At 50.5% G+C, this 27738-nt stretch overlaps 1 protein-coding gene across 2 annotated transcripts in view; it reads right to left on the minus strand.

Annotated features, from left to right (window-relative positions):
- Nucleotides 1-27738, minus strand: part of CABLES1 (Cdk5 and Abl enzyme substrate 1) — a 94208-nt gene that overhangs the window by 29305 nt on the left and 37165 nt on the right. Inside the window, exons 2-4 of one of the 2 annotated variants that reach the window (XM_004579709.3) lie at nt 22595-22666; nt 18011-18103; nt 5495-5572 (exon numbers count right to left, since the gene is read on the minus strand). In XM_004579709.3, the coding sequence (XP_004579766.3) occupies nt 5495-5572; nt 18011-18103; nt 22595-22666 (243 nt within the window). The remainder of the gene's footprint in view (nt 1-5494; nt 5573-18010; nt 18104-22594; nt 22667-27738) is intronic. The other variant, XM_058676864.1, reaches the window with a different exon arrangement.

The following is a 27738-nucleotide window of genomic DNA, read 5'->3' on the forward strand; positions in this document are numbered from 1 at the left end:
GGTGGGAGTGATGACTATACACACCCCTGCCTCTGCAGACAGCCAGCCTGTCCATCCTGCTTCAATGCCTGAGAACTTCACCTTACCCCCTCACCCCCAACTCCTATCCTAAAGATGGCAACTGTGGCAGAGGTGGGGGGAGCTTCCACATGCCAATGGGAAAATAGAATTAAGGATATATTCAGTTTCATGCAAAACAATTAAAATCCATGCAGGTGAGAGGTCTTCAGAAAGTTCATGGGGAGTGTGGGTTATGAAAGTGTTTTCAAATACTGTTTTGCACCAAAGCAAGCTGATCTTTTGATTCCATTTTCCATAAGCTTTTTAAAATGCTTCCACACCAGATTATTTTTCACTTCAAACTCTAGCCAGAGATGCCTAGGGTTTGCCCTCGGAGCAGCTGTAGCTGCAGGCTAAACTGGCAGCTTCCAAAGCCACCTTCTGAAAGGCAACACCCAGCAGCCCGGCCACTGAGGTGCCCAGCAGGTGGCCCCTGTGCGGCACAAGACCCACGCCTACCCTGACTTCCCAGCTGCACCATCATCCAGATGCACACAGGCAGTCATCCAGGGGTGACCGGGAAGGGAAATTGACCCAGCTCTTAAGTGCTGACACTTTTGGAAATGACTTCTGCGTCTGGGCGGTCCTGCTGGGTGAGCCTGATCCTGCAGCGTCTGCAGCCCATGTTTCCCGCTGCCATGCTTCCCGCTACCTGGGAAGGGCGCTGTTCAGGAGTGTGACTGCTAGGCACCTGCTTTCCGAGGTGGCTGGGAAGATGAGCTGAGCATACACACAGAGCACTCAGGACAGGGCCTCCGCTGTACTGTCACTGCATTCACACAGACAAGTTGCCGCACCCTCAGTAGATGCCAAGGGCAGAGGTTCTACTCTAGTGGCTTTCCACCTGTCCGTCAAGGTTGGGGAACCCAGGGTGAAGACCCAGCAATGAATACCCAGGACGGTCTGCTTCAAGGGATGGCTCTGGAGGTCACACCGAGCGCGATCCCACTGTCAGCCTAGTGGCCGGCAAAATGACCTCACAGGTTTCATCCTGCTTTCAAGCCCTCGATGATGAAAGCCCTCCCCTGTGGCACATGCCAGGGAACAACGCAACCAATAACACAGTACATTATAAGATCTACATTAAAAAAAATACGCAATTTTAGAAAGCTGAATGAGGAATGATTACACAGGAGTTCTAGATGCCAGTGACAGCCGACGGGCGGGGAGCATGAGCAGCCCCTCCCTTTCACAAGCCCCTCATTTGGCAATGTGGGAGCCTGGCCTGTCTGGAGCCAAGAAATAAAGCCAGACAGACAAGATCCTCCTGATGGGTGCCTCCCTGTGGAGGGGGTCGGCGACAGCGCAGGTGAACTTGGGAGTTTCCTGTTGTCGTAGTTTGTGGGAGGAGGCTGGAACTGGTGTGGGGAGGTGGTGCTCCTGTGCAATGAGCGGGTCCAGCAGCTGGCATCTGTGGCAGAATGGCCAGCGCTTCAATGCCGGCACCACAGCATGGCGCCTCGGCAGCTCCACTTCCCAGCCAGCTTCCTCCCTGCTGACAGCCTCAGAAAAGCAGCAGCAGATGGCCCCAGCAATTCCCATGGGAGATCTGGAGGAAGCTCCTGGCTTCAGGTCTAGCTCAGCCCCAGCTGTTGTCTGCATCTGGGGAGCAAACCAGCAGAAGGGTTTGTCTCTTTTTCTCTCTTTCAAATAAATAAAAATCTTCAAAAACAAAAACATAAACAAGCTCATGTGGCCTTGTCCCTGTGCACAGAACATGGGAGCTCGAAACTGCAGAGCTGCAAGTTCTGGCAATGAGGTCTTCACACACCTCTATCTGTTCAGTGAGGCCAAACCATGAAGCCCCAAAGCATTGACTCAAGTCCTAGGGAGAAAGCCTTTCTGTGTATAAATGAAGAACTTCTCCACAGTGGAAATTTATTAGCCAATAGGTACATGAAGTACTTTTAAAAAAATACTTATGGGGTGGAGCAGCATGATGGCTCTGCCTGTCAGCCCAGCATCTTTTATGGACACTGGTTCGTGTCCTGGTTGCTCCACTTCCCTTCCAGCTCCCTGCTTGTAGCCTGGGAAAGCAGTCAAGGATGGCCCAAAGCCTTGGGACCCTGCACCTGCACAGGAGACCTGGAAGAAGCTCCTGGCTCCTGCCTTTAGATTGGCTCAGTTCCAACCATTGTGGCCACTTGGGGAGTGAATCAGTGGATGGAAAATCTTTCTGCCTCTCCTCTTTGTGGATCTGATTTTCCAATAAAAAGAAATAAATCTTCAAAAAAAAAATACATATATGTATACAGGATTTATGAGTACCTTTCCTAGCACTCTTTTGCTACAATGAGTATTTGTTATTGAGTATAGCTCTTTCCCAATAATTCGTAAAAAAAAAATAAAAACCCAAACCTTAAAAATCACAACAAATGGGTTATTTATAAACTGGATCATGCTCATTGGTACATCAAGAAAGTACCTCTAAGGCCTGGTTAGCTGGCAGTATTCTGAGCTGTGCTCCCGGCTCCTCCAGCACGCAAGCAGAGCTGGCTGTGAAGCCTGCCCAAGCAGGTTGAGTGAGGCCCCAACAAAGCTTCCCCTGACGGAGACAAACTGTGCTACACTCGTCTCTGTAAGCGCCAGAGTGGTGGCAGGTTTGACTCAACGACTTAGGCAAGTCAGTGCTGCCCGGGGTTCCAGGGGTTTCCACACACTTGCTCTGCTCCTCCAAGAGCTGGATCTGCCATCATCCTCTGGGGTGGCCCTTCTAGCACCACAGGGGACTTCCAGCAGCAGGAGGGAGACTGGCATGGCCAGGTGCAGCCACTAGCATGAGTAAGTGAAAACGTAGGGGCCACACCGACCTGCAAGGATGTCCAGCAGTGGTGGCTCAAAGGCCTTCCACTGGCTTTTCAAACATTGCCACTGCCTTTAAAGCAAAGAGTCTAGGTGGTGACCCATTGGCCTCACACTACGCAGGGACAAGGGGAGGCTCACAGGAGGCAAGAGGCATGCAAGTCAAATGGTCTTCGCTCCTGGAGTTCTCTGAATGTTCATACTGCCCTCTCCCACTGTCCTTGTATGGATGTGCCCAGCCACCTTTCTGTGGGTCAGGCACCATGTTGGGGACCTCTGCCGAGGCTATGGCGAGCCTCCGTCACCCAGCCCAGTGTGCAGAAAGGACTCCTCAAACACACAGCTTGTCTGCTTGTCTGCCAGCATGAGCTGGGAGAACCTATGGCTCAACAGGCAGGGGGTTTCAGTTCCATTCAGGCCTAAAGCTGATGTTGGAGACCTCAACTCATGAGTATCCATGTCTTTTTTTTTCTTTAAGATCTTTCTTTTACTTAAATGTACTTGAAAGGTGGGTTTGCAGAGCGAGTGCGAAACAAAGAGAGACAGAGAGGTCTTCCATCTGCTGGTGCACTCCCCAGATGGTTGCAACGGGCAGGACTGGGTGAGGCTGCAGCCAGGCACCTTTTCTAGGTCTCCCATGTGGATGCAGGGGCCAAGCATTTGGGCCCTCCTCTGCTGTTTTCCTGGGCATAACAGCAGGGGCTGGACTGGAAGCAGAATAGCCAGGACTTGCCTATCTTGTGTGCTGCAATGCCAATCCCCTAATACCTGTGATTTATAATTTGGGGGCCACAGTGGGGGGGTCCCTGGAATCTGAAAATGAGTTCATTCTTAGAGGAAGAAACCATCAAAAGCACTTGGAAGGCATGTGTGGAGAAGCTGAATCATCTTAAAGAAGCAGAATGAGTCTTTGGCCAGCAAGACTGGGCAGAAGGAATGTCTTTGCACATCCATCATAAGGTGGAATCTGCTGAGCAGTGTGCCTCCCCTGCAGGATCTGTGTTCAGGAGGACAGGAGCCCAGCTCACTCCTCACTGCATATAGTTCTGATACCTGGCCACAGGGTAAGCCCTCGACAAGCAGATGAACTGCACACAGTCAACAAAAGAACACAACCGTCAGGTCAGCAAGGGAGCTCCAAGGAGAGAGGATGGTGCTGCAGGGCACCTCCCAGCTGGCCAGGAGAGGACCTGCCAGAGAAAGGAGCTTCTGCTGAGGATGGAGACCTCCCTGGAGCCATGCACACAAGCCAGCTACACCAACCTATTCTAGCCCCAGGCTGCCACTTGTAATGCCACTGAATGAAGTGGCCTGGCCCTCTGGGGTCATGTGCTAGACCTGCCAGTTGCTACCAGCTGGTTCCCCAGGGGATGAGCCTGCTGTTCAGATGCAGCCAGACCTGTCACCACGCCAGGTCAGTCAGGTGGAAAACAGTGTCGCTGTGGCATTTTCCACCCCACCTCCCAATGGCCCCTTGTTCTCCACCTGCAGGGTCTGCTGTTTTGGGTGGGATGTTTTTTTGACGTGGGTAGGGGGGTGAGTTTTTCCTGGGATACCTATTGTGCCATGTGATTGTAAGGAAGCAGATAACAGAAAGGAGTGGTAAAAACTTGTATCCAACACACAGGAGAATTGCTCCTTCCCTGTCAGGTACACGTCTGCTTGACGACCAAGTTGCGTGTCCTGCCTTTTGACCCATGGAGCTGATGGGGCAGAGTCCAGCTGAGAGCCATGGTGAACTGAACACACCCTAAATTGGACATGTCGCTGGGGGAAGAGGAGCTCACTGGCAGTAGGAATGGCTAGGTTACATTTATGGAGATGGCTGGTCAAAGATGAATCCATGGGAGGTGCATGGGGTGGCCACACCGTGGTGCTCACCTGCAGCAAGGCACAGGTGTGTCATGCCAGCTTATCCCAGAGCTCAGAGGGCAGTTTTAGCTGACAGTGAGCAAGGTCGGAGCCAGCACCCCATGATGTTCCCATCACCCTATGTGGTGATGGTCCAGCTCTCACCCCAGTGACATCCTACACAGACACTGGATGCAAGGCAACGGGGAGGGGGTGCCAGAGTTCAGAGGCAAGGGAGAGAAGGGGACCCAGTTGGGGAGGAAAGCTGACACTGCAAGGATGGACTTGTTACTTAACTTAGAGGAGGAGCTCCTTGGGCCTGTCCTAACTACACACACCTGTTCCATCCCCCTTGGATGACTATACTATGGTGGCAGCCCCAGCTGATCAGACCCCAAGCCTGAGATGCAAGAAGGTAGCACGGTCATGAACTCTGGTCTCCTTTCTTTGCTGTCCTTCCTTCTTGGCCTGGCTTAGGAGGACTCTTGCTTTAAGGCATGGACAAAGGTGACAAGCGTGCACTTGGCAAGGGCAGGCAATGTGGTGGCAACACAAGCACACAGCTCTCTCTCTCACACACACACATACACACACACACACACTAACAGAGAAGCTTTCTGGCTAGAAAGAGAAAAGCACATCTTTTCTTTCCAATTTACAGAAATTGAGGCTTGCAGCATCAAAGCGAAGCATGTTCTTGACAATGGTGAGGTAGGCCACACTGCACATCTCAGAGTCCTAACTTTTCACCCAGAGAACTCTAAAGCATGCACATACATACCCGACCTGGGTACTGTCGCGATACGGCAGCACGGAAAATATACTACACAAGGATCTTCTGCCACTGATAAGGACTATTCTAAAAAATAAAAAAAAAAAGAACAAACAACAAACAGACTAAATGCAGACGCAAATTAAAAAGCAAAACAACTCTACAGCAATTAAGCATTCATGGAATTCACAGCAGTTATTTATTCACACACGCCCGCCACCTCCCCAAACAGATGGCATTCTGCTCTCCTTGCAAGAAACAACCTCAGCTTGGCAGTAAGCTGCTGCCCAGCCTCGCCCAGATGCCACGGGAGATGCGGCAGGGGCTGGGGGCAGGACACAAGGTTCCTTGCTCCGGTGCCCATGCATACAAGATGGAGTAGGGGGGCACCAAGCCTGGGGTGGCTGGTGCTGGGCAGTCAAGTTGCACGTGAGCCACTTGTGTCTGTCCCACAGCAACCTCACCCCCGCCCCATGCCATTGCTGGCTTTCTAAGTGCTGGCCACATGCTAGTCTCTGAGAACAATTACGTAATCATGTCTTCCCCCAACCTCGGCTACAAAGATACCACTGCAGACGGTTTTGCACGCGGCTCTTATGCAATCAGAGCCACTTAAAAACCATGAAAAGCAAAAGCAAAACCCCAAACCTCCAAAACCCCTTATCCCAGCATCCGAAAATTCTCCTGGCCTAAGGGAACTGCTGATGGAAAGACTGGAAAACTAGTGGGAGAGATCAAAAAGCAGCAGTCTCTTTTGGCCTACTGTGGACACAGACGAGAGTATTATCAAACCGGGGGAAAGCAGCTCCCACCTGTGTCAAGGTCTGGGGGTTTCAGCTTTGTCTTATGAGTCCCAGATTAAACCACCTGCAACCCTAGGGAAAGCCTTGCTTCCTGACTTGCCTAAGTTGACCCTGTCACCCAAAGCCCTTTCTGTCCCCACAGCCTCCACAGGCACACCATACTCAACTTCCTCCTGCTCACCCTCATTCAGTCAGGCAAAATCCTGCATGAGCCCTGGTTATGGGAAGAACTGCCTTTTGGGATGTGTGTCCTCTGCCAGTGTTATCTTCTGTCCGTTACGCCTCACCTCGGAACACCTGATGAACTCCTAGTTCTTCAAAGCCCAGCTCCCCATTCACCAGGGTAACTGTTCCCCTGGCAGGTGCAGCCTCCGCTCCTCATTCTTGCCACCAGGACTGCACTGATGAGACTGGTGCTGCCAACCCTCTGCCTGCCTGCCTCCTTTTCCAGAGGAAGAGCCCAGTTTTTAAAACCCCTTCAAAAATGCCCATTAGGTGTCACTGAAACGTATTTTGGGCCATCAAGAGGCCCCTGAGTGTCCACCATGGGGGGAGCTGCCTAATTCTCTGCTTCTAACACCAGCTAGGACAGCAGAGGGACCACACCACATCCCTGCCCTAGTTTAGCAATGTGGTGCATGGGAATATGCTGCCCAGGAACAAGGAGACACTACAAACTCCAAGCCCGGCCACTGCGGCGAGCACAGCGGTGTTTCATCCAGAGTGGGCTGCCAAGGCCAAGGGTCAGATCCAAAGCCTGCTAGCCCCAGCCTGGCCCCTGGATCTCTCACACGTGTGGGCCACAATGGCACAAGATTCAGAGCAATCTTGTTAAGCAGCAGTATAATGATGGTTAACACTTTTTTTTTAAAGATTTTTTTTTTCATTGAAAAGGCAGATATACAGAGAAATGGAAATATAGAGAAAAAGGTCTTCCAAGTGGCTGTAATGGCTGGAGCTAAGCTGAAGCCAGCAGCCTCCTCTGAGTCTCTCATGAGTGTAGGATCCCAAGGCTTTGGGCTATCCTTCTGTTTCTCAGGCCACAAGCAGGCAGTTGGAAGAGAAGTGGAGCAGCTGGGATACAAACTGGCACCCATTTGGAATCCCAGCAGTTGCAAGACAAGGATTTTAGCCATTAGGATATCACTCTGGGCCCCGGCTAACACTTCTTATAGACTGACCGGCTGGCAGATGTAAACTCCCATTACACAGAGGCACAAATGCACCCACCAAACCTACCTTCAAATTCTTCATCACTCACTGCCCATGGGGCAACCTACCCACATCCTGAATGTGTCTGGATCATCTTAGCAGCACAAGAAAATAAGAGGATGCCAACACCAACACAGTATGTGTCTTCTTTCCAATGATTCAACCACAAAGATGCCCGTTCATACAAGGGCTGTGTTGTTTTCTTTAACGAGTGTTCACTCTAGTGACCTGAACCAGCAAGACTCCGAGAGGCTTGACAACACGCACCTCATTCAGAAAAAACATCGTGCTCTTGCTTGGGTCAGGCCATGCAGCTCTGGACATGGACTGACTGCCAACAACCCTATTGGGTTGGGACTCTTCTGCCAGGTCGATTTCAAGTGAATGAAGGAAGGCAGGCCAGAGCAGACAAGCAGATCCGCCCAGTGCTTTCACAAGCCTCTGTGACTCGTGCAGGAATTAAGGCAGCCGCTGACAGTGTCAGGATTGATGATAGAGAGCCGACTTCATATCCAAGCATCTTTGCAAACTGCCTGCTTCCTTGTCTTCACGTCCAACCACCACAGCTACCGACCGGCCTGCTCAAGTCGCACACCAGGAGCCCACCCAGCTTTCCCTGCTGCCGGGGACACATGACATATGGCCTGAAGTCCGGATGACCAGCAAGCATTAGGGAAAAGATCAAGACTTCAAAGGAGGAATTAATTGCCGGGCCTGGGCCTTTGAGGAATGAAAGGGCACATTCCCCCACAAGCACCTGCAGGTGGGTGCGGGGAGGCAGTCTCCAGGCACAAGTGCAGGAGGCTGGAGCCTGGCTGTGTGCTCACTCCTTGGTGGCTCTGAGCTCTCAGTGCTCCCAGTACATCACAAGTTTCCACAGCAATGCTTCTCTTGAGATACTGGAACATTCTATAGAGCCCAGAGACACAACAACTTTCCCGGGATCAACCTCCCCTACCTTCCTACCCAGCATCAACCATGCCTGGCACCATTCAGGACCCTCCAGTGCTTCTGCTTTTGCTGCAAGCTGGTGTAGGATTCTCCTGCCAGAGCCTGCGGAGCCTCTGTTGGCTGTCAGAAGGTCCAACCTCCTCCAGGTGCATTATCCCACTACAGCAGAAATCATCTCTTACAGAAGAGGCTGAAGCAGCAGCCTGCTTCCAGAGGCAGGTGCTGGGGGAGGGGATAAAGTCACTCCCACAGCAATGTATAGTAAAATGTACAGTATAAAGACTCATAAACACCCTCCTTTACCTATGCCCAGGGTCCATGGCAGGCTCCTGGTACACGCACAGGAATGAATTTCCCAAATTCTATAGTCCATTCCCTACACGGCCAAGCAGAACACACGTCAAAAAGCTACTATGTCCCCCAAAGGGCAATGTGGAAGCCCTAACTCCCAGTACCTGTGGATGTGGCCACGTTTTGGGGAGCAGGGGCTGACAGATTCAATGGAGTGAAGATAAAGTTACCCCAGATTAGGGACAGCCTTGTGCCTAGCATTCTCCTAGTGAGATACAGAGATACCCAAGCCCCCACGAAGGGGCAAAGGCCATGTAGCAACAGAAGCTAGAATGGTACAGCTGCAAGCCAAGGACGCCCAGGATGGCTGATGGCTACCAGGGACGGTCTCCAGAGCTTTTCAGGGGGCATACGGCTCTGCCTTGTGACACCCCAACCCTGAGCTGTGGGAGAAGCCCTCACTGTTGCTGTGATCTCCTGGTCTGTGTTTCACTGCAGGGCAGCCCGTGAAAATGCACACAGTTGGGCCACCTAGACCCACTCAGCAGGGGTTCTGTGGGCCCAGGCTGTGTGTGCTATGCACGAGATAGTGAAGACCAATGTCAGGAAATGATGTGACCAAGTCTGGGAGACCCATGCCCTTCCCAGCTCCACTCCTTCCCTCATCACAGCGCTTTCTTCAAAGCCAGAAGGAAGAAGCCTCAATCCCCTTCCTTTCCTCCAAGGAGCTGGCAGGCACACAATCAGAGCAGAATGGAAACATCAGTGGCAACAAGGTGATGAACTTCACTGGCGTCTACCAGCTGCTGGAGCTGTGTGTCTCCTCACTGATGGATGTGCCTCCTCTGGGAAAAGGGCAAAGCAGAGACCTGCATGGGGTTTCCAAGGTCGTCCTGCCCAGAGCCATGTGTTTCCAGCTGTCACCAGCACAGGTGGCTCGAGGAATGTGGGGCTGGAACACAGACAGTGCTTGAAGGGCAGGCTGGGACCAGTGTTCGATATGTGGGTCAGCCCTGGGGCAGCTGCAGGACTCCGACAGGTGAGAGCAGCCATGCAAGCCCACGATGGAAGGAATTATGGACTGATACAGTGATGTGTGCCAAGGCAAGGGCAGGCTCATACCTGGCCCAAAATAGGTGGAGTGATACCGCTGAGCAACTATGCTAAGAGGTTCAGCAACTCCAGGTGGCGGGATCATCGGCGGGGGTGCTCGTCTTTTTAGTGTGACTACCACCCCTACCTCCATCGCTGCTGCTTCTACTTGCTTCCTACAGCAGGATGGACTTGCTGTATTAGCCAAGCAGGCACACTTTACCCCGTAGTCTAGGAAATGGCAGAAGACTTCTGAGGCCCAAGTGATGTAGCCTTCTCCTCCTGCTCCCTGCCTGCCTCTTGAGTACTTGTTCCATGTCGGACACCACGTGAGGGGTTGTGGACCCAGTGACAAGACAGACTCCATGATCATCAAGATTAGGGTTGGGTGGGAGGCAGGTTCTCAGATGGGGAAGTAGAGGGTGCTGTTGAGCAAAGAGGAAGAACAGCTAAGCCATCTGGTAGGAGGCAAAGTGGGCTCTCTGGAGGAAGCAGTAGTTAAGCTGAACCTGAAGGATAGGGGCCATGAGGTTACAAGGAGAAGCTGTTGAAGGAGGCACTGATGTGACAGGCAAAGCTGGAAGGAGGAGGAGTATAATGGTCTCCACTTTCCCCTGGAAAGCCCTTTGCCAAGACCCTGACATGGGACCCAGGCAGGAAGACTGTCTGCCCAGGGATGGGATCCCTAACTGCCAGGTTCCTGGCCAGGTGTAGAGGTAAACAGACAGAAATCCCACCCCTGTTCCTTCCCCTGGGGCTCGCTCTAGTCCCTGTAAGTGGCCCTGGCTGGGAAGAACACTGGGCTTGCAGGCACACAGGTGCATGAGGCAAGGGGCACAGTCAACACACACTGCAAATCAACTCTTGCCACTAACACTGCAGCATGCTTCTAAATAGTGAATAGCCAAGCCCCGTGTGTTCATGGTGCTGACCCAGCTGGGACCCCATGGGCCCCTATGCTCACAGTGACCCCCTTCCTGCCCCTACCACTCTGTACCAGGCAAGGGACAGCAAAGGCAGGTAATGGGTCCCTGGTGACGGTGAACACCTCCACAACTTTCTGTTCAAAAAGGCAGGCTACCACTTGATTTCAGCTGCCACTCTTGAATCATCTGCCTTGAAAAAGCAGATAAGGGGTGCCAGGATCTCCCCCATCTTGGTTGGGTCTTCCTGCCAAGCCCATTCTCGAAAGAGAATGCTTTCCAGCTCAGCCCTGTGTCCACTGACACACCGACAGCTCCTCCCTAGGGCCCTGAGAGTTCAACCCCTTCACTGCCAGGAATGCTCTTCCATCTGCTCATGGGGATGCTCAGGGCAGGTACAGGAGGTGGTGGGCAGTGCCAGGGCACAAGGCAGCCCAGGCTGGCGAACAATGTAGATACTATAAGACCAGATGAGCTTGCGCTCTCGTCTTCTGTCCCTCTCGAAGACAGGTCTTTCTGGGTCGCCAAAAGCAGAAGCTCTACCGAGGCGGTTCTTGCCCAGCAGGATTCTCAAAGGCACGGAAGCATCACCTGTGTTTGGTCTCCATGCTCACTATTTTCTCCTTGCACCCTGAAGATCGCCTTCCAGCTGCCAGCCACAAGCAGCTGGTGGGCAGGAGGCAGCTGTGTTCCTGTGAGGTTCTGTAAGCTTCTGGTGTCTTCCAGGGCACACTCTGTGCCTGAAGCCTGGGTGCGGCCTCTTGTCCTCTCTGATGACACACAGGACAGCAAGCAGTGACTGGCTCCTATCTGGTAGGCAGCAGCTCTTGACTGATAACGCTTGCTCTTGACACCTGCTCAGCCAGGTTGCCTGCCTTCCAGGTAAGCAGGTCATTGTGCTCCTCCACAGCTCCTTGCATGCTGCCAATGCAAACAGATGTCTCCACGAGCCGCCGGCCCCAGTGCTCTGGGCTCACCTATTCCTCACCGGCCTTCCCGTAGTTTCACAAACATTCCCCATGTGGCCCTGAGTCTGGTTCTCTGCAATGGCCGCCCCTTCTGTCCTTGACTGGCTCCCTCACTTCCCGCACGCCTGCACTCCCAGGTTGATTCCAACAGTGTTCCCACACCTGCTCACCCCTCCACTGCTTTGGCCTCTCTGTGGCACCTCTCCCCCTTCTTCCATCAGTTTGCTTCCCCATCTAGTCCCTTGCTCCTTGAAGCAAGACCTGTGGCTGCTTTCCTCATTGATACAGTTTGAGTCCTGTGTGGAGCAGGTGTTGGCAGCATGGTCTGATGGCATGGGATGCAGGCATCGCTGCAGTGGATAAGGGGCTGCTTTCGCAAGCACGTTGCATGTCATTCCTTCTAGAAAGCGTACTGCGGTAGGGCCCTTCCAGCACAAATCCAGACTGATTTTGACTGGGTGCAACAGGTTTTTGATGGTAACTGCCTAACCAAGTGATATAAACGAGCTGGCTCTGTAGTCACCAGAAGGTGTAAGTTGAGCTGCAACAGTGGCCCTGAGTGTCAAGCCAGTCTTCATTGAAACTTTGGAAGTCCATCTTGCATTGTCACAGGTTGGCCACCCAGATTACACCATTCCTGCTTGGTGGGTCTTCCATCTGTAGCTGATTCAGTGATGTGAGCTTATGGCCTGGCACATGGTTGACACAAGCCTTGAGAGTCAAAGTGGCAGAGATCATGCCCTACTCAAAGCCTGCTCAGGCTAAGGAGCTTCAGCCACCAGCTGATCTGGCCCTGGCTCCACTCCTTCCAGCTTTCCCACTGGTGGGCCCCACTTCCACCACCTCTCCTGCTTGGATAAAGGACAGAAAGGTGAGGGCTTAGTGCACTCCTCTAATGTAACAGCCTAGCTAATCCATCAACCCAGAAATGGAGTTAATATATCAGGCCTTTCCCCGACGAACTCCAGCTGCCTGCTCAAGATCTCCATACGTTTTCCTAAAATCACACGGGCCAACCTTCCCAACCTTTGCCAGACATCAGCAACCCTTTCCTGCTGCTGCTGACTCTGACTGCCTTACGGCAGCATTTGCCTGGCATGAGACTTGGAACTTACCTGACTCCCCACAGCATTCAAAGCAGGACTCTGTATTTCTAAAATCTCTGCACACTCTAGGACCTGGTCCCAAAGACCAAAACCTTAGAAGGCCTTAGAAGGCCTCTCCACTCATCCATCAGACAGACACCCCCAAGCACCTACTGGGCATGTTGCTTTGTAAAGACATCACCTTTTGGGAGAGATGCAGAACATGGGCCAGAGGCCAACACCTGCTCACCTGGAACCATCGATCCCGGAAGGTCATCCTCCTCTCCTCCCTCGTCGGCATCTCGGCTGCAAAGCTCCCCAGCCACGAACGGCATTTTACTCAGTACTTTTGTCAAACGTATATAATGTCAAAGATGCCATTTAGTAATTTTGGAGGGTACACTTTGTTGTCACTAAGTACATGCCTCTATGTTGTGTGATCAACACTAGCTACTTCCAGAATCTTCCAGAATCTTGCATTACTCCAAACAGAATCCTTATACTATATTAGGCAAGCACTCTCTTCTCCAAAGCCCTGGTAACCTCTCATCCACTTTGTACCTTTACCTATCTTCCTAAGCAGATTATTTCACAATAATATAATTCTGGATCGGCCCTTCTGTGTCTGGCCTATTTCCCTCAGTGCATTTTTCTAGGCTCCCATACATGACAGCCCGTGTCGGCGCTCCATTCCTTTCCAGGACCAAATGCTATTTTTCTGCTCAGCTGCAGATGGGTTCTTGGCTATTTCTGCCTTCTGGCTGTTGTAATGAATGCTGCCCCTTTCCAGCTGCATGCCTCAGTGTCATCCTTTGGAAACAAGGATAGTAAATATTTTCTTATCCTATGCTGGGGTAACAAATCACTCCAGAGCTAGCAGCTGAATATAACATAGATTCTCTTACTCTGGAGCTCAGAACTTTGCAACAGAGCACCCTAATGAGATGCCAGCAGAGCTGGTGCCTAATAGTGGCTTTGGGCCTGGAGTGGTTTCTTGCCCCTTCCTGCCTCCTGAGCCTGCCTGCAGCCCTGGCTTGTGGCTCCATTCTCTATCTTCATCACCAGCCATGGCCAGCTCACTGCAAGCCTTAATCCAGGACCATCTCCCAGTTACAGGTCAGTGCATCGCACCTTGCCACACAAACTAACATATGCACAGGTCTGAGGATGGCGATATTTTGTGGAATTGTTCTAGACTATGACAAGACAGCCATGCTTTCCCCAGATGGTTGCTCCAAGGCCTATCCATATTTCTAAATGCAGTCCATCCCTGGAGATGGAAACCCATTTACAAGGCAGCACCATTCATGGATTCAGCAAACACTTGCTGAGTTTCGAGTTAATGAAACAAAGCACAGTGGGTACTTTGAGCCTGGCACCCAGTATGCACTCAGCAAACATACCCACAATCACCCTGTGTAATCTTTTTTGACAATCGGTCTAGGAGTGAGAGCTCAGCTCTTGGCCTGAACTTTCTGAGATCTGCCTTCTGAAGTTCAGGGAAGTACTGCTTTCTTTTCTAACTGCAACAGGCAATGCGTGTTCCCTGCAGAGGTCTCTCTGGGACTCAGCTGTCTTGTAGGGTCTGTCTGGCCACCTCCCCCTTGCAACTCACCCCATGGCTTCCTGCACCTGGGTGTAGATCAAACACCCTGGGCTGGGAGGAAGGTCAGTAACTCCTTTCCTACTCTGGTTCTAACAGCATTGTTGAGGCTCCATCTGCAATCTGGGTTGGGCTCTGTTTGGTTGGGCATCCTCACTGATGGCTGGCAGCATGACTCCACACGATCCTTGGCTGTCCAGGCGCCTGCACATTACATGCACGCCAAGCTGTCCAGCAGGTCCCAACCCAGACCCAGGAAACGTGTTTCTAGAGTGGCCTCCACTTACATCGCTGCCACGTCATGAAGGGGCCATTTCATCTAATACCAGGAAGGGAAGTGATTTCTTACAGGTGAGGCCCAGAGCTTTATTTCTACCCAAGCATTAACTGAAACCATCTAAGCCTGCTCAAGTTTTGTGTGAAATCCAGGGGCAAACCACATGAGGTCTCTGTTCCTGGGCTATCAATTACACTGCCCCATATTTGCATGTACACTGTTTGCCAATCTCCCTTTTGTCTCTTCTGTTGACTAGGACACTAACACCTTCAAGAGGGCAGCACCAGAATTGCCCAGCCATTTCCTAACTGGTTAGAAAACCACCAAGGGGGAAGGTCTTCTGCAGGTTCCTGCTCAGACAAGGAGGAGTCAGAGAACTCAAACACCCCAGACATTTCCTGAAACCTCTCTCTGCTTTCAAGAGGCACCCCCTTCTCGCAGATCCCTCCCGGAGGTGCCTTCCCCTTCCTTCTTTCCACATTCACTTGTTTACTTTACAAATAAAATTTCTGCTCAGCAACCGATTCCTGGCTTTTTATTTCTATACTAAGCTGAGGATAGAACCCACCGAGTTTTGCTGGTAATATTAATGATCATGAACTTTACCACATATTGTCCTTTATTATACCTGATTCTCAGTTTTAATACAGTTCTCTTTCCATGGTCTAACTGGAATCCATGCTTGAAATGCTGGGTTGGATCAGGCACTGACCTTGGTGATAGAAATTCACTGCTTGGTTTGGAAGCTTCCCTCCAGTCTTGGCTGGGAATGGAGGCCCAATCCTCCCCAAAGCCGGGGCCTTTACCACACGGCCAGCATGGCTGGGGACACGGGAGCCTCAAATACCAATGTCTTCAGGGCCCGAAAGAGCAAACGGGGCCTGAGTTCAGCCTCTAGATCAGAAGGCCGGGCTTGGCTGGGCAGGGCTGTGTTGGGCTAGCTAGAGGTCACTGGGAAGGAAGTTCAGGAGTTTGCTGGAAGTTGGGACCACAGCAATGGCTGAGACTGCCTGGGTCTCATGGTTCGCACAGGTGCACTCGCACCTGCCAGGCCTCCAGTTAGTTTCCACTGCCACAGGCGGTGAGGATAAGCAGCTTATTTCCCATCTGTGGAAGCGCTTTCTGTCCAGACTTTCGCATTCTCTGCCACTCACCTCAGAGCTGTACTGCCTCCTGCCCCAACTCACCCACCAGCATAGACGGGCACACTGGAGGCCAGCAGCTCCAGGACTTGCTACTGAATGTGTCCTTGTGCATGGGAGGTGGAGGTTACAGACCCCAGTCACACTCAGGTCCTCCACCTGAGAGCTAGGACCTACCTCTCCTCCTCACCATTGCTGGGAGTAGAGCTCATCCAAATGTCACGGCTGCCTCACCCAAGACACTCCACTCTGCTGTCCAGTGCCATGAAGCAAAGCTTTTGCCCTCTTCCATGGGAAGGCTTGGCATACACTGGGTCCAGCACCGTGCCCTTCCGCCACCTCAGAACTCAGTTCTCATCATCCTGGGTTCCTCTGAGGTTCGTTCTGTTGTCTGGTTGAGGACTACCTGCCACTGACAATGAACCTGACAGAGGAAGGTGCACACTTCCAGCCCTTCCACCTTTTGTGTGCAAGGGAAAAGCAGCTCCCACCTGGCCAGAGCCTCCTCCTGCAGCCCCTGGCTCCCAATGTTGCCAACATGGCTCTTTCCTGCCCTCAGTGCCACCTGTCAGACCCCCAAGCATCTCCTGACTCCCCCGAGCCCCAGCAAAACTGCCAGCAGCTGCAGGCTCTCCCGCCTGGTTATACTGTCAGCTTTGTAAGGTACCTTAGGAATCTTGCTAATGCCAAGTTTTCACTAGCCACACCCTCTCAGTGCCAGGGCATGCCAGGCAGAGAGCCGATGATTCAGCAGCCTGGACAACAATGGCACAGAGGAGAGTCATAGTCTGGCCCATTCCTTGGACTTTGTCATTGATTTTATGAATAGTTTTTCCATGGTTGTGACAAAAACATAAATGTAAACACATGATATATAACAACTCTGAAATAGACAAAAGTAAGGCTTATATGTCAACAGTACAAATTTCAAAGGAGGGGCTGGCACCATGGCACAGTAGGCTAAACTTTCATCTGTGGCACCAGCATCCCACACGGGCATCATTTCATATCCTACTGCTCCACTTCTAACTCCCTGCTGGTGGCCTGGAAAAGCAGCACAGGATGGCTAAGTATTTGGCCTCTGTACCCACACAGGAGACCCAAAATAAGCTCCTGGGTCCTGGTTTCATTGTGATCAGCCCCACCCATTGTTGCTATTTGGGGAGTGAACCAGTGGATGGAAGATCTCTCTCTTTTTCCTCTTTTAATTGCCTTTCAAATAAAAACAAAATTAAATCTTTTTAAAAAATTCAAAGTCAAAGTGAAAAAACAGTAGGCTAAGATGAATGGGCTTAGTCAGTCAGTTACATGCAGGTTGGCAATGATTCCACTCACATGCTGGGAAGAGACCTGTGAGATGAAGGTCCTGTAAATTTCCTAATTATCTTAGTTTTTTTTTTTTTAAGATTTATTTGTCTATATTGAAAAAGCAGATTTACAGAGAGGAAGAGAGCCCCTCAAATGGCTGCAGTGGCCAGAGCTGAGCCGATCCAAAGCCAGGAGCTTCTTCTGGGCCCCTCATGTGGGTATAAGATCCCAAGGCATTGGGCCACCTTCTGCTGCTTTGCCAGCCATGAGCAGAGAACTGGATGGGAAGTGGAGCATTTGGGACATGAACCAGCATCCATATGGGATCCTGGTAGAGGGAGAGGATCAGCCAATTGAGCCATTGTGCTGATCCCTGCCCTAGTTTTTTTATGTAGTAAGACTTCTCAGAGGTGGGAAGCTTTGGGCATTTGCTGGCAGTCATGACTTTTTCTCCTAGAGTGAATCAGCAAAGGCCAAGCCAAGGCCAAGTTCAGGAGCAGACCCCGCAGGGTTTGTATTCACCAGAGCACATGTTGGCGGCAAAGAAGGAAGAAAAACCCACCAGAGCAAAACAACAACAGCAAATCTGCCATTCTGTTCAGAGTGTTCTATAAAAATGCAATTGTGAGCTGTCAAAATGTCAGCCTGTTGCCAGCGCAGCCCTCGGACTCAGCTTCAGGTAGCAGGGCTCTCTACACATCCCATTTGTGACACCGGCGATTGGGGTGGAGATTGTCTGCGAAGGTTACATGAGGCCCTGTTCATCCCAACAGCATGGGCTCAGTCTTGTGGCTTCTAGGCCACGAGAGCAGTGCCCGGCCCGCTCCCCCTGCTGGCACCAGCCTATCCGCTGCTGCGTCACTGCAGTACCTGCCATTCCTGGTATCATGTTGCCGCATGTTCTTGATGAAATGGATCTTCTTAAAATTCTTTGGTCTGGGTGAACCTGAGAGAGTTCGGCATCTGAAAAATAAACAGAAAACTCGGTCAGCCAGCCACCTGTGGGTCATCACAGAGACAGGAAACAAAGACAAATGGGCACAGGGATGGGGCCACTCCATGACAGGGGGTTGCCTGGGACCATGAACATGAACATGGCTGGATGCCAAGGGAGTTTAAAAAATCTTGAAAGACATCATGCCTGATGAACCCGACAGTGTTTGATGGGAGTCTGGCACGTTAGCTGATAAAAACTCCTGTCTTCGGCCGTATTCATCTCCTATGGATTTCAATGACGTTATTCTCCATCGTCATCTAAGAAGGCTGTTCCCAGGTCAACACAGGGAAAAGGAACAAAAACTGTAGCTGCAAAGGATTTAGGGTGGGAAGGGAGAGACCCCACAATAGTCTTGAACCACCCAGAGAGCTGCCTTGTCCCCTGCTTGAGTGTGCCTGGGCACTCACAGACGGAACTAGAACACAGATCAGAGATCCAGCTGCTGTTATTTTTAGATAAATTTTAGTTTTGCTGGACTAAAGCGGCTCAGATTCAAAAGATCCCTTTTTTTTTCTTGGAATACACCACCTCGGCTCGCACTATGGGTTCACCCAAGGCGGATCGAGAAGCTCCTCTGTGTCTTTCTGCAAGTCAGCCGTCCAATCTGCAAGTTACAAAACCGCAGCGCTACTGCCACCAGGGCAAGAACCCCCACGGGCGAGTCTGCTCTCTTCTCCATCGAGGGTGCTGTGATGTTTCTGCTTGGGTTTTGGCACCTCTGGGCCCTGTCATCCCGCGATGTGGCCGTTCCTAATCTTGCGCTTCAGATGGAGAGTTGTAGCGAGAGCAGCTCCCAGGCTCCCCACAGTGCTGCCACAGAGGCCTGCCTGGGGCCATCCCGGGGACATGTGTATGTACCTCCAGTCAGGTAAAGGAACAAAAGGATGACCCATCCAGAAGGCCTGACTAAGGGGCAGGTGGCTTTCTTTGGGACAAGGGGACGGCATGGGCCATAGGTCCCTAGCAGAAAGGCCCCACTGGCTGCTGTCCACGACACGAGCTCAAGGAGTTCCAGCAGAAGCTGTGGTTTCCAGGTCTCCATCTGCGCATTCACTATCCACCTGCACATTCCTCCATGACTAAGATTTCCCATCCTTCCCTGCTGCTATGAGGGTTTGCAAAGTGTTCTAACACATGTCCTCTGTACATGTGCGTGATCAGATACCCGTTGAAGTGTCATCACCATCACCATCATCAACAACAACAGATTACCTGTACCAAGCAGTTCCTATTTGCCTCTTTTATTACTAAAAATTAGACCTTACTAAAGGCCCGGAGTTCTTGGCTTTCTTTATTACCTAGTGGGAGAGAGAAAATGTGACCCCATCTTCTACTTCACTCCCCAAGTGGAGGAGGGTAGGCAGGGTCCAAGCCAGGAGCCAGGAACCTGACAGAGGTTTCTTACACGGGGAGCAGGTACGCAAGTACTTGGGGTACCCCCTGCTGCCTCCCAGAGTGTGCATCAGCTGGGCTTGAACTTGGGCATGCTGAGGTCTTAACCGGCAGCTGGACTGCCAGATCAAACGCCATCCTGAGCCGTTGGATTTCACTGAAGACTCTCACAGACCTGCAGAGCTCTGTTTCGGGGCCCTTAGCAGGTACTTCCCACAGGCTTCAGAGGTACAGGGTGAGCCGGTGCCTTCCAAGGCCTTCCCACACCAGGCTTCCAGATCCAGGGTTCAAGGGAACAGAACCTCACTCTGAATACAGATGCAGACAGTCCTTGCCCCGCTAAACTGCATCAGATCCACTTCCAGAGTGACTGCTGGTGTCTACAGGCCACTCGAGGTTCCCAACTGTCTGTCACACAAAAGGTTCTGGAAACACAGGGCTGCTAGAAAGAAGAGCCTCTCTGAAAACATAAAGGTGTTGTATCTCCAGGGGCCAAGGGTTCCTGAATATCCTCAGGTGGTTACAGACCTGACCCAAAAGAGCAGAGCACTGGGGCTGGCCAGTGTGAGGACAGCGGGCTGTGAGCTAGTGAGTGTGTGCATGCAGGTGGCCCACAGATTCTGCCACAACAGCAAATCCTGGCACCTTCCTCCTCCTCCCACCTCCCGGCTGTGGGAAGCTGGTACAGATGCCAACACAGAGGGAAGATGGCCCTGCATTGAGCCTTGCCCAAGGGCACCAGCAGAAAGAGTGGCATTCCTCTACAACTGGAAGCCAGCAGCCGTGGAGGGGCCACCCCTCCCACCTCAACAGGAGAAGCAGGTGGTGCCAGTAACACCCGTCACAGCAGCAGCAGCAGCCGTCAACACCCACCAACCCAGACTGCCTGGCAAACCAGAGCAGGTGCTCACGGCAGTCCCACCTGGCCTAGACAAAAGGAGGTTTTCCTCCACATTGGGTAGAGCCTTCTTCACTCCTCATTTCTAGGATTCCAGGTAACCCCGGGCAGGTGGTACAGTCCTCTCTGGGAGCTCTGCGAGGAGTAGAGTGGCCAGTTGTGGTACAGGCAGAGATCTGGCTTCCCTGCATAACTTACCTCAGGGTCTCCACTCCACACCACACCCAGGGCTCGCCAGCGGCCTTATGCTCAGCAGGCGGTGGGCTCTCTTACCTTTTTTAAAGCCCTCAACTAAAACACCAGCGCCTCTAAGAAAGGAGAATCACGAGAGGGTGGCAATAGCAACAATCGCCAAGGAGACCGCAGCACTGGGAGCCCGGGTTGTACAGGTTAGGAAAACAACAAATTCATCTCAAACCCTCCCGCACGATGTGCAAACACCCCTTTAAGACACATATGGTGAGGGATGCAGAAATTAAATTAGGATGGAATTAAAAACTAATTTAATGAAAGATTAGTGCTTCCTTGTTAGCACTGATTACAGGATACACTTAATTATGGGAAAGGTTGAATTAATGCCTGGGAACCATTTCTTCTATGCACCCAGCTGAAAAGCACGGCAGGCAAGCCAGCTTCCACCCCCACAGTTCCCCAAACACTTGGGTACTATGTCGGTACCTGCCCTTCAAAGACTGAAAAGAACCTCAGCCAGCAGCTTGTTCAGTCCTCCCATTTCACAGATGGGAAAACCGAGGCCCCAGAGACCCAAGTGGAATTTCCAAGGCTACATGCCCCCGTCAAGGAGTCTGGCCAAGAACTCAGGTCCCTAGATGGCTAAAGGATTCCCCCTCTTCTGCATCACGCAAGTGTTATTTTATAGGATCCAAAACACTGCTAAGTAACTAAGAGGGATTTTTGTAACTGAAAAAAAGTCCATTTTGGGGACGATGAAGGCTCCTCAAGCTAAAAGACTCCCACACTTTTCTGTTGACAAAGAAGGGGTTTGATATGTAAGCCAAAAGAGGATGACATTGCTGGTAAGGTGGTGAAGCCATTTTTACTTGGCTCATTGGCCAGGTCAGGCAAGATCAAGAACTTCCATAATCGGTATACAAAGTGCTTAGAGGATTGAAAATAAACCTGTCATAGGACCCAGCTATCCTCCTCTTAGGAATATACCCAAAGGTAATGAAAATTGCTTATGAGAAGGGGATCTGTAATCCTATATTTATAGCAGAACAATCTACAATAGCAAAGACACGGAAACAATCCAGATGCCCGTCCAAAGAAGAGTGGTTAAAGAAACTATGGTACTTCTACTCCATGAAATATTACTCAGCCACTAAAAAGAAATAAATTATACCATTTGAAACTAGATGGTCCCAACTAGAGACCATTATGCTCAGTGTAATAAGTCAATCCCAAAAGGGCAAATACCATATGTTCTCTCTGAAATAAGAAAACCATCACACAAATTGTAAGTTCAATAACCCTTTCCACACTGTTTTTGCAGCATCCCATGTGTTTTGATGTTTTTGATTTCACTTTCATTTCTTCCAAGTACTTTCTTTTCTCTTATCAAATTCATTGCTGTCTGATGCATTGCATGGTGGCATCATTTTCCCCAATAGGCTTTTGTGTTTTCTTTTTGCCACCCATGCACTGGTTATTCAGTGACATGTTTTTTGACTCCATGATGCTGTATTTTTTTCTTTTTGTTTTTGTTTTAGTTTCATACCTGTTATTGACTTTGTTTTGTGGCTTCTCATTTAAGGGAATGTGTAGTGATGGAGTAATAGAGACTATCAAATCCAGATGTGAAGATACAATGCAATAGGCATTCCTACTTCCAAACCAAGGATGGACTCCCAGTGAAACTGCTGGACATATCTAGACAATGGGATGCTGGACTATCTGACATTGTCTGTAGCCACAATGTCAGGGCACACTTAAATTATGGACTGATGGGAATTATGAGTTCTTATGAAGGACTATCCTATTGTAACAATATGGAGAGAATCAGTCAGGGGTGGGAATTTGTGGGAGGAATCCCAGACTCTCTGGAATTGTATCATAAAATTCAAAATTTAAAAAAAAAGGAAGAAAAAAAGAACTTCCATGACTTCTGCAAGCCCTTTGGATTCACATGGAATTTGGGACACATTACCTCCGGAGAGGGGCATTCTCCTCAATGTCTTCCAGGGTCTCCAAGGATGATCGCTGGGAGATGAGGCGACGGCTGTAGAGAGAGCAAAGCCACAGATCAGACACCTCTGCCAACTGAAAGCTGGCCTAAGGAAAATCAAGGATTGCAGGATGGGAAGGCTGAGATTGAGGCTGCTTTAAGACATGGGTCCCCGGGCTGTCCAGCTAGCCATGTACTGTGTGTTCTTGTTGGCCACGGGAGACTCGGCAGTGATTCACATTGGGACCCACCCTTTTCATGTGATTTCCCCAAAAGATTAAGAACCCAAGTGCTAACACAGTTCCACTTAGAAAACAAACAGCTGTGGTCAGAACCAGACAACTTAAACATTCAGGTTTAAAATCACATTCAATGCAACCCTCAAAATCATTAGAATGCAATGAACAAGTTCTAGTCTCGAGAAGGTCACGATTTCAAAAACAAAGAGAGATAAGAAATCAGGGGCCAGGGTTGTGGCCATCTACTCCCTAGATAGCTGTAATGGCAACATTGGGTCAAGGGCTCCATCTCAGTTTCCCACATGGGATTAGGGGCTCAAGCACTTGGGCTATTCTCCACTGCCTTCCCAGGCACATTAGCAAGGAGTTGGATTGGAAGTGGAGCAGCTGGAACTCAAACCATATGGGACGCTTGTGTTACAGACAGTGGTTTTTACCCAGAGAGCATCAGCCCCAATAAATCTTCCCCTCCCTCCCCACAAAATGGAAGAAATCGTGCCTTGGGGAGCATTCCCGAGGCCAGGCAGAATGATACTCTACGTGAGCATGCTCCCCTGCTGCACCTCCTGGTCATGCCGGCTGCCACATCCCCCTCCCATCAGATGCAACTGAGAACAGGCCCAGCTTCAAAAAGAACAACTGAATTGGAAAGTGTGGGATTTTAAACAACCCCCCTTGACCAAGGACCTGGGTTTCAGAGTGCATGCTTCAACATAGGGGGATACATTTAAAAAGTTGGACAGGTTTTTACTTTAAGGAGAAAAAAAGGACCCAAAATACAAATAGATGTCTATTTTCTAGTGCAACTGACAGAATTCCAGTTAAGAGCATGTAATTATAACTATGATGATGTAATTTGTTCTAAAAAAGCAACTTTTTTTTTAGATGTGTGCTTTTTCTGACCAGTTACCCCGACTCTTTCCACTTCAAGCTTTACTTTCAAAGACTGTCAGAAAGGTCACCCTGGCAAACTAGTCAAGGGGTCCATCATTCATTCCAAGAGCCTTTCTTAATCTTTTCATATCTGAATCCTTTTGAAAGCACCCCTCACATCTCTCTGTCTTACAAAACTGTCCAGTAGCAGCCATCTGCCCGCTGGCCGCCCAACAGAATCTATTGGATTTCCATCTCCATGTGGCTGCCATGTGTCTAGCAATCACCTAACACTGTCTACAGACAGGTGTGGATGCAACCTCATTTGAAACGCATCTGACTCATCAGTGCACAGTCCTCTCCTAGGCAGCCCTGAAACTGCAGGCACTCAGTCCTCCACATCTCCTGGAACAGCACCACGCTGAGGCAGTTCTGAGGCACCTGTGCCACCATGTGTGGTGCAGCCTGTCTGAAGCTCCAGCTGAGATGCAGTCTGTCTGAAGCTCCCTCAGAAGGAAGGATGGAGTCCCAACACAGTAAGCCACATTGTCACTCTGCAGCTCTGCACCCCCTGCCCACAGGGTGCTGTAATTCTATAAAAAAAGCATGCCTGCCAGGGTGGGGTAAGTCACAGTCCCCATCCTCCCCATCCCTGCTCTGCTAGTGCACGTGAGAACCGGATCTGTGGGTAGGATAGGCAGGGCTAGGCTGAAGCACTCATCAGCATGTGTGAGAACTGGGTCTAGGAGCAGGCCTAGTAGGGGGATCCTTGGAAATGTGCCTGCTAGCCTATAGCACCCACCAGTATAGGCAACTCCTGGGGCTGGGGGAGGGCTGGGCTGGACTACCTGCCAGTGAGTGCAAAGGCTAGGGTTAGGCCACACTAAACTAGATCACAGCACCCATCAGCACACATGAGAGCTGGAACTGGGGGTGGACCTGTTATGGGATTTTTGGGGACACCCCTGCTAGGCTGCAGCACCTGCTGGTGGACATGAGAGCCAGTCCTGGGGGTGGGTCAGGCTAGGGTAGGCTGTATTACCCACTGGACATATTTGTAAGCCAGGGCTGGGGGTGGGCTGCCTGGGTTAGACAGCAGTACCCAACAGCATGTGCTAGAACTAAGGCTCAGGACAAGTTGTTTTCACTAGGCTGCAGTACCCACTGGAGTGCATGAAAGATGGGCCTGGGCTGGGCTAGGCTGGGCTGGGCTAGGCTGCAGTACCTATCAGGCAATTGCACCTACTGGCATGAGTTGGCTGGTTCACATGAAAGTAAGGTCTGAGGGCCTGCCAGGAGTGGTTTCTTAGTGAGCTTCCCAGTTAGACTGCTGTGCTTGATCCCTGACCTCAGGGAAAATCATGTAGACATGTGCTCTGATCCTGGAGTGCATGATGCAGCACTGGCCTCCTCAGTTGCTGACCCTTGTGAAGAATGAGGGCATGCCCAGATGAATAAGAAAGCCAGTTTATCTAAGCCAGGAGGACTTTGAGTGCCTCGTCACAAGATGGAAAGAAGGACAGGTTGAACAACATTCTAGGCCAGGCTATACAACTAGCATCTAGGTCTGTGGGCACACTAAGGTAGACAAGAACAGCCAACACGCCTTAGTAAGAATTTGTTACCTCTGGTGTAACAAAGCTACCCTCTCAAAACATTCATTTCCACATCAGGGCAACATCAAATGATCATCTCCATCCTGGGCGCTGATGTAGTACAACAGCAAGGAGCGGTACACTCTGTTCCCTCTCCTCTACAGACACAGGAAGGAAAACTGAAACATTTATCTCAAATACCTTTCCCTTTTTCCTTTCCATTGAATAAGAGGCCCATGTGGGTCTACAATTCCCTCACCTTTGTAACAAATATTAAAACAAAACTTAAATATGAATAATTAAAATTTAAAATGAAGCATGCCCTGTTACTGGGGTTAGACGAATCTGGGCTTCAATCCCAGAGTCCCAAGACTTTGGGATCTTAGAAAGCACCTCAACCGTTGAGCCAGTTTCCCATCCACGAAATGGGAAATTGTGACAAAGAAATGGCTAGGTGTTAAGTCCTTGGCACTGGCAGCTCTTAACAAGAAGTAACTACTGAGTTTCGCCTGATGTTCCACCTTCTCCCACCAGAGCTGTGGTTCATCCCCCAGCATCCCAGCCCAACGCAATCCCAATCAAATTGCCCAAAACATTCTTCATGGAACTGGAAACAATGATCCAAAGGTTCATCTGGAAGCACAAAAAACCACAGATAGCTAGAACCATCCTGAAGAACAGGAAGTTAGCAGGGGGAATCACAGTTCTGGACCTCTGGACATAGAGTACATTTTTCTATGCAACTTTAAAGATTTACTTTTTTACAAATCAGGCCACTAGATATTTCCCTCCTTAGTGGAGCAAAAGTCAATTGACACATACATACACTCACATTATGGATTCAAAGCCCTTTCACCCTGCAATTTGCCTCATAAACTAAGACCAATACTATGCAAATCTACTAGCATGGGTGCCATTTGGGTCCCCAACCCAAATTCCCATATGGCAATTTTGAGCCCCTCTGTGCTAGGGGGTGTCTTTGGAGGTGATCAGGTCACTAGGACAACAGCCTTATGAATGGCTTCAGTATCCCTGTAAAAGAGACCCCAGAGAGCTCTCTAGCTCCTTTCCTGCCATGTGAGTAAATCACTCAGTTCATGGGACTATGTTAGAGCAGCCCGTTAGACAGAGGGACACATAAGCACAAGTGGTCAGGATTTTTTGAAAGCACAAAAATCCAATTCCAAATGTCTACCAGTCCCTTTTCTTTTATTAATTTGAGAGGTAGTAAGAGAGAATAAGCGAACTATCATCCTTTGGTTCACTCCCTAAATGTCTGCGTCAGCCAAGGTTTGGTCCAGGTCTCCTATAAGGGGGGCAGGGAGCCATCCACTTAAGCCAGCCCCTCTGCTATCCAGGGTCTGTATTAGCAGGAAATTAAGAGTCAGCAGTGTCACTTGGTCTCGAACCTAGGATGCCGACATCCCAGTTAGCATCTTAACCCCCAGGACAAATCCCCATGCTCACCTGTCCTCTCCGAGCAGCAGGTACTCTCCCTTTTCCTGAGTGCAACCTAGAAGTGTGTTTTCCAAGATGGAGAGGCAGAGCTCAGAAGGGACTGCCCTGCCATGAGTAAGAAAACCTTCATGTGCTTCTCTACCTGAATCATGGGTCTGCTGGCTGCCCACTGAGTGACTCGATGGTATTCACCTCTGATCCCATTGCCGCCTTTGCGATCCTTCCAAGGTGTGTGCTGACATTTTCCCTCTCACCTCCTGTCTTTTGTGAGTCTACAAAGGAGCAAAATGCTGAAGGCAGGCATCCAAGCTGGGTTAAGTCCTCCTGACCTCCAATTTGCCTTATGACCTAAGCCAATTGCATACAAATTCACTAGCATTGGGCACAGCTTGCAAGCCAAGGTCTTTATGTGTTTTCATGACAGAATATTTAGCCTCAGCCAAAATAGCTTATTAACCAAGCAGAGCTTCAGTAAAACATGGGTGGCAGTGCTCAAAACACAAAGCATTATGAGCTGACACCACCACAGGCAAGCAAGCATCTACGCCTGGTGGACAGACAGCATACACTTGGGGCTTGTCTGATGGTGATGAGTTAGGACCTTCCATGGGCCATGTTTTGGAGCTTCTGTGGTTCACCCTTAATGCCCATGTGTAAACCAAACTCTGTACCCAGACTCATCTTGGGACAATATCCTTTGCAGGCAAGACTGAGCAATGCTGTCATGACCCATCTGCATGTATCTAAGTGTCTACTTAATCAGGAAGGGCTAGCAGCTCATCTGCAGGTGCAGGTACTGGATGCTCTTGGGATCCAGGGCTGGTTATAGCAAGTCACAGGGGTTATACCATGTTCACTTCTGCTGAGAGTTTAAGGAAAGATCACCAGCAGAAGCAGCAGGGGAGAGAGGCCCACCTCAGGACCAGTACTTCTTGGGAAGTCAGAGTCAGAGACAGGGAGA

This window comes from Ochotona princeps, chromosome 18 (assembly GCF_030435755.1).
Source record: "Ochotona princeps isolate mOchPri1 chromosome 18, mOchPri1.hap1, whole genome shotgun sequence".
NCBI lineage: Eukaryota > Metazoa > Chordata > Mammalia > Lagomorpha > Ochotonidae > Ochotona > Ochotona princeps.